Raw genomic sequence first — 10,458 nt, 5'->3', positions numbered from 1 at the left:
CTAAATTTGCTCCCAAAGCTGTAGAAGGGTTTTTGTTAGGTTATGACTCAAATACAAAGGCGTATAGTCTTCAACAAATCATCGGGTTTGGTTGAAGTCTCTAGCGACGTTGTATTTGATGAGACTAATGGCTCTCTAAGAGAGCAAGTTGATCTTGATGATGTAGATGAAGAAGATGTTCCAACGACCGCCATACGCACCATGGCGATTGGAGATGTGCGACCACAGGAACAAAAGGAGCAAGATCAACCTTCTTCCTCAACAATGGTGCATCCCCCAACTCAAACCGATGAACAGGTTCATCAAGAGGCATGCGATCAAGGGGGAGCACAAGATGATCATGTTATGGAGGAAGAAGCACCTCAAGTCCCTCCAACTCAAGTTCGAGCGACGATTCAAAGGAATCATCCCGTCGACCAGATTTTGGGTGATATAAGCAAGGGAGTAACTACTCGCTCTAGATTAGTTAATTTTTGTGAGCATTACTCTTTTGTCTCTTCTATTGAGCCTTTCAGGGTAGAAGAGGCCTTGCTAGATCCGGACTGGGTGTTGGCCATGCAGGAAGAGCTCAATAACTTCAAGCGAAATGAAGTTTGGACCCTGGTGCCACGTCCAAAGCAAAACGTTGTGGGAACCAAGTGGGTGTTCCGCAACAAACAAGACGAGCACGGAGTGGTGACAAGGAACAAGGCTAGACTTGTGGCAAAAGGTTATGCCCAAGTCGCAGGTTTGGACTTTGAGGAGACTTTTGCTCCTGTGGCTAGGCTAGAGTCTATTCGCATTTTGTTAGCCTATGCCGCTCACCATTCTTTCAGGTTGTTCCAAATGGATGTGAAGAGCGCTTTCCTCAACGGGCCAATCAAGGAGGAGGTGTACGTAGAGCAACCCCCTGGCTTTGAGGATAAATGGTACCCCGACCACGTGTGTAAGCTCTCTAAGGCGCTCTATGGACTTAAGCAAGCCCCAAGAGCATGGTATGAATGCCTTAGAGAATTTTTAATTGCTAATGCTTTCAAGGTTGGGAAAGCCGATCCAACTTTATTCACTAAGACTTGTGATGGTGACTTATTCGTGTGCCAAATTTATGTCGATGACATAATATTTGGTTCTACTAATCAAAAGTCTTGTGAAGAGTTTAGCAGGGTGATGACTCAAAAGTTTGAGATGTCAATGATGGGCGAGTTGAACTACTTCCTTGGGTTCCAAGTGAAGCAACTCAAGGACGGGACTTTCATCTCCCAAACGAAGTACACGCAAGATTTGATCAAGCGGTTTGGGATGAAGGACGCCAAGCCCGCAAAAACTCCAATGGGAACCGACGGACATGTCGACCTCAACAAAGAAGGTAAGTCCATTGATCAAAAGGCATACTAGTCTATGATAGGTTCCTTGCTTTACTTATGTGCTAGTAGACCAGATATTATGCTAAGCGTATGCATGTGTGCTAGATTTCAATCCGATCCAAGGGAGTGTCACCTTGTGGCCGTTAAGCGAATTCTTAGATATTTAGTTGCTACGCCTTGCTTCGGGATCTGGTATCCAAAGGGGTCAACCTTTGACTTGATTGGATACTCAGACTCCGATTATGCTGGATGCAAGGTTGATAGGAAGAGTACATCAGGGACGTGCCAATTCTTAGGAAGGTCCCTGGTGTCTTGGAGTTCTAAGAAACAAACTTCTGTTGCCCTATCCACCGCTGAGGCCGAGTATGTTGCCGCAGGACAGTGTTGCGCGCAACTACTTTGGATGAGGCAAACCCTCAGGGACTTTGGCTACAATCTGAGCAAAGTCCCACTCCTATGTGATAATGAGAGTGCAATCCGCATGGCGGATAATCCTGTTGAACACAGCCGCACTAAGCACATAGACATCCGGCATCACTTTTTGAGAGACCACCAGCAAAAGGGAGATATCAAAGTGTTTTATGTTAGCACCGAAAACCAGCTAGCCGATATCTTTACCAAGCCTCTAGATGAGTCAACCTTTTGTAGGCTGCGTAGTGAGCTAAATGTCCTAGATTCGTGGAACTTGGATTGATTTATAGCATACATGTGTTTTATGCCTTTGATCATGTTCCTTTATGCATTTTGTTGCTTAATTATGGAAATCAAGTTGTACAAAGCAATCCCCGGACCTCAAAAGTCCATGTGTGAGTGATGCACATATTTAGGGGGAGATGTGCTACAACTTGATCCTTTGAGACTAACCATGTGCTTGAGTTTTCTTAAATTAGTCTCACAGGTGTATTGAAAGGGAAAGGTGGACTTGGACCATAAAAGACTTCCACTGCACTCCGATGAGAGGGTAACTTACTCCAAGTTCATCTCCATGCTCCTATTGCCATTTTTACTCTTCATTGAAGATTTTGGTGAGGCAATGAGGTTAAAAGGGCCAAAAATGATCCCGTTTTGGTGCTTGATGCCAAAGGGGGAGAAATTAAGGCTAAAGCAAATGGATCAGCTACCACTTGAGAATTTTGAAAATAGTAAAGTTAGAACTTTTGTTTTGTCAAAATACTCTAAGTGTCTCTTTTTGTCAAAAGTTGGCCTCCTGTGGGGAGAATGTTTGATTATAAAAAAGGGGAGTTTTTGAATCTTTGATCAATTTTTCTTGGAATACCTATCTTTATGCCTCAACAAGTGTGTTTGACTTAGAGATAGGAAATTGAAGTTGATTTGCAAAAACAAAACCAAGTGGTGGCAAAGGTTGATCCAAATATGCCAAATTTGAATCAAAAGCAATTCTTGTTCTCATTTGCATTGACGTTGCACTTCTATGTGTTGCTTTTTATTGTGTTGGCATAAATCACCAAAAAGGGGGAGATTGAAAGGGAAATGTGCCCTTGGGCCATTTCTAAGTATTTTGGTGATTAAGTGCCAACACAAATGGTTTAAGTGTTAAATTGTGTCAAAGACTAAAGAAGTGCAAATCAAGGTGAAAGGTATGTTTCTAGACTTAGTACATTGTTTTGAAGACTAATGTATTGTGTCTAAGTGCTAGAAACAGGAGAAAACAATTTGGAAAAGAGTTGGCTGTGTTCAGCCAAAGGCAGTTTTGGTTTGGGTGCACCGGACTGTCAGGTGGTGCACCGGACAGTGTCCGATGCGCCAGGACCAGTCTCGGTGAACAGTCCGCTCTCGGGACTCGACGGCGGTGTACGACTATAAATCACCGGACTGTCCGGTGGTGCACCGGACTGTCCGGTGAGCCATCCACGGCGAAGTCGTCGCTCTCGGGAAGTGATCAACGGCGTACGGCTAAAATTCACCGGACTGTCCGGTGGTGCACCGGACTGTCCGGTGAGCCAACGGTCGACTGCGCCAACGGTCGGCCGCGCAATCCGCGCGTGACGCGTGGCCGAGCCAACGGTCTGATGGGGGCACCGGACTGTCTGTTGTGCACCGGACAGTGTCCGGTGCGCCAACGGCTCCAAATCTTCAACGGTCGGCTGCGCCAGAATAGGAAAGCAATCTGCACCGGACAGTGTCCGGTGCGCCACCCGACAGAAGGCAAGAATTGCCTTCCTGGATTGCTCTCAACGGCTCCTAACTACCTTGGGGCTATAAAAGAGACCCCTGGGCGCATGGAGGAGAATACCAAGCATTATTTGATCATCTCTAAGCACCAAGTCTTCATTCTAGCGCGTTTGATTCTTTGTGATAGTAATTTGAGCTCCTCTTGAGTTGAGAACTCTGTGTGTGAACTTAGAGCTCAAGTTGTGACTAGTGTGCGTGTTTGAGCTGTTGCTTTTGAGACTTGTGTGTGTTGCTTTTCCCTCCCTTACATCTGTGCTTCTTTGTGATCATCATTTGTAAGGGCAAGAGGCTCCAAGTTGTGGAGATTCCTCACAAACGGGATATAGTGAAAGAAAGAAAAACACCGTGGTATTCAAGTGGATCTTTGGATCACTTGAAAGGGGTTGAGTGCAACCCTCGTCCATTGGGACGCCACAACGTGGACTAGGCAAGTGTTGTACTTGGTCGAACCACGGGATAAACCATCGTGTCTCTTGTGTTTGTTCTCATTGTGCCTATTGTGTTTCACAAGAGCTCGGTCCTTAGCCATTTGATTTAATTGTGCTAACACTTAATCAAGTTTTGTGTCTTTAAGTTTTAAGTTTTTACAGGATCACCTATTCACCCCCCCCCCCCTCTAGGTGCTCTCACCTTCCTCTTTCCCTTCTTGTCGTCGCCCCTGTCACTATCACTTGACATAGGACATTTAGCTATAAAGTGATCGGGCTTACCACATTTGTAGCACATCCTTTTGGAACGAGGCTTGTAGTCTTTCCCCTTCTTTTGCTTGAGGACTTGGCGAAAGCTCTTGATGATGAGTGCCATTTCCTCGTTGTCGAGCTTGGAGGCGTCGATGGGGAGCCTACTTGATGTAGTCTCTTCTTTCTTTTCCTCTGTCGCTTTGAATGCGACGGGTTGCACCTCGGGTGTGGAGGTGCCGCCTTGCTCCAAGTTGACGATTTGTTTGGAGCCTTTGATCATCAATTCAAAGCTCACAAACTTTCCTATAACCTCCTCGGGAGACATTAGCTTATATCTAGGATCACCACGTATTAATTGAACTTGCGTAGGATTGCGAAAAACGAGTGATCTTAGAATAACCTTGACCATTTCATGGTCATCCCATTTGGTGCTCCCGAGGTTGCGCACTTGATTCACCAAGGTCTTGAGCCGGTTGTACATAGCTTGTGGCTCCTCTCCTTGGTTGAGGACGAAACGACCGAGCTCCCACTCGATCGTCTCCCGTTTGGTGATCTTGGTCACCTCATCTCCCTCGTGCGCGGTCTTGAGCACGTCCCAAATCTCCTTGGCGCTCTTCAACCCTTGCACTTTATTATACTCCTCTCGACATAGAGAGGCGAGGAGTATAGTAGTGGCTTGGGAGTTGAAGTGCCGGATTTGGGCGACCTCGTCCGAGTCGTAGCCTTCATCCCCCATGGATGGTACCTGCGCTCCAAACTCAACAATATCCCATATACTTGCGTGGAGTGAGGTTAGGTGATGCCTCATTTTATCACTCCACATAAAAAATGGTGGTTTGCCTAATGGGACGGAAAGTAAAGGTGCGCGTTTAGAAATGCGAGGATAGCGTAAGGGGATCTTACTAAACTTCTTGCGCTCTTGGCGCTTAGAAGTGACGGATGCGAAGTCGGAGCCGGAGGTGGAGGGCGACGAAGAGTCGGTCTCGTAGTAGACCACTTTTGTCATCTTTTTCTTCTTGTCGCCACTCCGATGCGACTTGATGCGGGGAGGTGATTCCTCCCTTCCTTTGGCGCCAGACTCCCTTAATGGAGCCTTCCTGTGGCTTGTGGCCTTGTCGCCGGTTTCCATCTCCCTCTTGGCGGATCCTACCGACATCACTTCGAGTGGTTAGACTCTAAATGAAGTATCGGGCCCCGATACCAATTGAAAGTCGCCTAGAGGGGGTGGATAGACGAAATCTGAAAATTATAAACTTAAGCACACTACAAGCCGAGGTTAGCGTTAGAATAAAATCTGAGTCCGGGAGGGAGGGGAAAACAAATCAACCAAGAAAATAAAGCGGATGACACGGTGAATAAAATAAAGCGGATGACCGTTGCGCTGGTAGCCGTTGCTCCGCTTGGTGCACCGGACACTCCGGTGAATTATAGCTGAGCGACGCTGGAGAAACCCGAAGGTGAAGAGTTCAGAGTTGTACGGTCCTGGTGCGCCAGACCAGGGCACACTTCGATTTCTTTTGCTCTTTTCTTTTTGAACCCTAACTTGATCTTTTTATTAGTTTGTGTTGAACCTTTATGCACCTGTAAAATATATAATCTAGAGCAAACTAGTTAGTCCAATTATTTGTGTTGGGCATTCAACCACCAAAATTTATTTATAGGAAAAGGTTAAACCCTATTTCCCTTTCAATGGGTCGTGTCGTGCCAGCACATGGGTCTAGTCATCGGCCCACGGCACGGTCTACAATTAGTTATGTGTGCCAGGCCGGTCCAAATAGCCCGGAATGTCTTAATGTGTTAGATCGGCCATATACATACAACAATAATACATAAATAAAAGTATAATATATATATATAATATATATGACCAAAATAAAACTAAGATGTTTTGTGGCTGCACATTAAAAACTTTTGGTCAGAAAGAAAAAATAGTACAACTAGTTTAGAAATAATATTCAGTTCTCTGTTCAGTGTTTAATTAAGTACTATACGATCATATAAAATACATATACAATGACCATCATCATTATTTACTATCCTTATTGAGTACTAGTTCTCGAAGTCATATTGAAGCTCTAGATTCTCCAAGTTGTGTCGATCATGTGGGCTTTGATAGGCCTTAGTTAAATATTGAGTCTTTGTTTAGTGGGTCTCGATAGGCCTTATTAAATGGATCGTGCTAGACCGGTCTGTGGGCTTGACTTGAGGCCCAGACACGGCCCACATATTGGGTCGTGCTGGCACAGGGCCACAATTAGGTTGAGACGTGCCAGACTTGGACCGTGCCAGAAATTATGTGTTTTGGGACAGCCTATTAGGCACACACAAATATACACATCTAAAATAGTGATGTGCCACACTATTATTAATAGTGCATGAAACTACCATTGTGAATATCATTTAATACCCTATCTCTCGAGGGGTCTATAGAGGATAAGTGAAAAAATAATCCAAAAGAAGAGCTCTTCGTCAATAGCTCGTCTCTTCGCGATCTTATATATATTATCTCTTAACTACATTTTTACATGCTTGTGTCTTGTAGTAAGACTTTAGCCTGGATCGAGAAGTAATAATTGAATGAGAAGGGTCACGGAAACCGGCTATCCAGAAACTAGTGCTAGATAACAAATTTTCCATCAGAGTACTTTCACTAATCAATGTGCGCGAAGACTTTGACTGTTGCAGTCGCTGGTCGTTGTCTTATTGCCGCATGCGCCGTGCCCACTGCCCACTACCCTCTGGCCTCTTCTTATATGATGAAGAAGTTCACCCACAATATATCCGGATCGTCAAGAACACACCCCTCATGACGACAAGAATGGCTGACTCTTATCTTGTACTCCTCTTCCTACTAGTGTTCGTCACCTCCAACTCCAGCTCGCAATCCATGGCGCAGATCACTGACGCAAGCGAGCTAGCAATACTCCTAGCAATCAAGAAAGGCTGGGGCAGCCCATCTGCTCTCAGCTCATGGAGCTCCCAGAACGCTTCCTACTGCAGCTGGGCAGGGGTCAGGTGCGTGAACGGCCAAGTGTCCGCCCTGTCCTTCCAGAACCTCAGCATAGCCAATCCAGTTCCAGTCCCAGCTGCTTCCATATGCAACCTCAAGAACCTGTCGTCTCTCGACCTTTCCTACAACAAACTCACCGGCCAGTTCCCCACAGCGCTCTACAGCTGCTCGGCTGCTCGGTTCCTTGACCTCTCCAACAATCGATTCTCCGGTGCCCTCCCAGCTGACATCAACAGGCTGTCGTCGGCGATGGAGCACCTCAACCTGTCGAGCAATGGCTTCACAGGCAGTGTGCCCCGGGCGATTGCCGCGTTCACGAAGCTGCGGTCCCTGGTTCTTGACACCAACAGCTTCGACGGGACGTATCCGGGCTCGGCTATCGCAGGCCTCAGCGAGCTCGAGACGCTAACTCTGGCAAATAACCCCTTCGTGCCAGGCCCCATCCCCGACGACTTCGGGAAGCTGACGAAGCTGCAGACACTGTGGATGTCGGGGATGAACCTGACTGGTCGCATCCCCGACAAGCTGTCGTCGCTCACTGAGCTGACGACGTTGGCCTTGAGCGTAAACAAGCTTCACGGTGAAATCCCGGCGTGGGTTTGGAGCCTCCAGAAGCTTCAGATCCTGTACCTCTACGATAACAGCTTCACCGGTGCAATTGGGCCGGACATCACCGCCGTGAGCCTGCAAGAGATCGACCTCTCCTCGAACTGGCTCAACGGAACCATACCGGAGAGCATGGGCGATTTGAGGGACCTGACGTTGCTCTTCCTGTACTTCAACAACCTCACCGGACCGATTCCGTCGAGCGTGGGGCTTCTCCCGAACCTCACCGATATCCGGCTGTTCAACAACCGGCTCTCTGGACCCCTCCCGCCGGAGCTCGGGAAACACTCGCCGCTGGCCAACCTCGAAGTGAGCAACAACCTCCTCAGAGGCGAGCTCCCGGACACCCTCTGCCTCAACAGGAAGCTCTACGACCTCGTCGTCTTCAACAACAGCTTCTCCGGCGTTTTCCCGGCGAACCTCGCGGACTGCGACACGGTGAACAACATCATGGCGTACAATAACCTCTTCACCGGCGAGTTCCCCGAGAAGGTATGGTCGGGGTTCCCAGTCCTGACGACTGTCATGATCCAGAACAACAGCTTCACTGGCACTATGCCCAGTGCGATATCCTCCAACATCACACGGATCGAGATGGGGAACAACCGATTCTCCGGCGACGTGCCGACCTCCGCACCGGGGCTGAAGACGTTCAAGGCGGGGAACAACCAGTTCTCCGGTACTCTGCCGGAGGACATGTCGGGGCTAGCCAATCTCATCGAGCTGAACCTCGCTGGGAACACGATATCTGGCGCGATTCCGCCTTCCATCGGATCGCTGCAACGCCTGAATTACCTGAACTTAAGCAGCAATCAGATATCCGGAGCGATTCCGCCTGGGATCGGGTTGCTGCCAGTGCTCACCATCCTTGATCTCTCCAGCAACGAGCTCACCGGAGAAATACCCGAGGACTTCAACGACCTCCATACCAGCTTCCTCAATCTCTCCTCCAACCAACTCACCGGCGAGCTCCCCGAGTCGCTGAAGAACCCAGCATACGACCGGTCGTTCCTCGGAAACCGTGGCCTCTGCGCCGCGGTGAACCCGAACGTAAACTTCCCGGCGTGCCGCTACCGCCGCCACAGCCAGATGTCAATCGGGCTGATCATCCTCGTCTCCGTGGTCGCCGGCGCCATCCTCGTCGGCGCGGTCGGGTGTTTCATCGTCCGGCGGAAGAAGCAACGGTGCAACGTGACGTCGTGGAAGATGATGCCGTTCCGCAAGCTGGACTTCAGCGAGTGCGACGTGCTAATAACCAACCTCCGCGACGAGGACGTGATCGGCAGCGGCGGCTCCGGCAAGGTGTACCGCGTCCACCTCCCCGCTCGCGGGCGCGGGCGCGGCTGCGCCGGCACGGTGGTGGCCGTGAAGAAGCTGTGCAGCAGGGGGAAGGCCGAGGAGAAGCTCGACCGGGAGTTCGACACGGAGGTGAAGATCCTCGGCGACATCCGGCACAACAACATCGTGAGCCTCCTCTGCTACATCTCGAGCGAGGACACCAAGCTGCTGGTGTACGAGTACATGGAGAACGGCAGCCTCGACCGGTGGCTGCACCCCAAGGACAACGCGGCCACGGCGGCGCTGGACTGGCCGACGCGGCTGGGCATCGCCATCGACGCGGCGAGGGGGCTCAGCTACATGCACGACGAGTGCGCGCAGCCCATCATGCACCGGGACGTCAAGTCCAGCAACATCCTGCTCGACCCGGGGTTCCGTGCCAAGATCGCCGACTTCGGGCTCGCCCGGATCCTGCTCAAGTCCGGCGAGCCCGAGTCCGTGTCCGCCGTCAGTGGCACCTTCGGATACATGGCTCCAGGTGCGTTCTTAATCGGCCGTGCGGCAGTCACCAGCCGGCCAACCCTTCTGGTCTTCTCAGGAGGCTGAAATGAATCGACACTCTGCTGATCTGCTATGGTTGGAATTGGATGCAGAGTACGGACGCGGCGCCAAGGTGAACCAGAAGGTAGACGTGTACAGCTTCGGCGTGGTGCTGCTGGAGCTGGCGACCGGGAGGGTAGCCAACGACAGCAGCAAGGACGCCGCTGACTGCTGCCTGGTGGAGTGGGCGTGGCGGAGGTACAAGGCGGGGGACCCTCTCCACGACGTCGTGGACGAGACCATCCAGGACAGGGCCGTTTACATCGACGACGCCGTGGCCATGTTCAAGCTCGGGGTCATGTGCACCGGGGACGACGCGCCGTCCCGGCCGTCGATGAAGCAAGTCCTGCAGCAACTTGCCCGGTACGACCGCACCGCCAGCGTTGCCGGCGCGTGCCAGGACGACCGCGGCGTCGAACTGGGACATCTGCCCAAGGGAAAGCAAGGTCGTCACCAAGTTGCCAAGAGATCGTTAGACGCCGGATCATTTTTGGGTGGCGACGAGGAGAGCGGCAACTTCGTGGCCCATCCTGTTTAAATTTTCAGTTTAACTTTACTTTTTCGGTATGACGTTAAATATTTCTCGAATGTAAATTTTTGTGGCTTCCCGTAATATGTGCTGCGTGTACACGATGAAGACGATAGACAAATTAGGGATTTACTAAAAGTAAGTGTCTCAATTTAAGTTTTTCATACGATGGTCATTGCATATATTCTAAACAAAAACCATAGATTTGGTTTCTCGTAA

General features: G+C 49.8%; 1 protein-coding gene across 1 annotated transcript; it reads left to right on the top strand.

Annotated features, from left to right (window-relative positions):
• Positions 1–6,947: 6,947 nt before the first annotated feature.
• Positions 6,948–10,458, top strand: LOC103627070 (receptor-like protein kinase 5). Its single transcript, XM_008647400.3, has 2 exons — positions 6,948–9,648; positions 9,764–10,458. The coding sequence occupies exons 1-2, from the start codon at positions 7,023–7,025 to the stop codon at positions 10,246–10,248; spliced, it is 3,111 nt and encodes a 1,036-aa protein (XP_008645622.2). The 5' UTR covers positions 6,948–7,022; the 3' UTR covers positions 10,249–10,458.

Source organism: Zea mays, chromosome 5 (assembly GCF_902167145.1).
Source record: "Zea mays cultivar B73 chromosome 5, Zm-B73-REFERENCE-NAM-5.0, whole genome shotgun sequence".
Taxonomy (NCBI): domain Eukaryota; kingdom Viridiplantae; phylum Streptophyta; class Magnoliopsida; order Poales; family Poaceae; genus Zea; species Zea mays.
The sequence above is the reverse complement of the archived record's forward strand: the minus strand, read 5'-3'. Positions and strand labels throughout refer to the sequence as shown.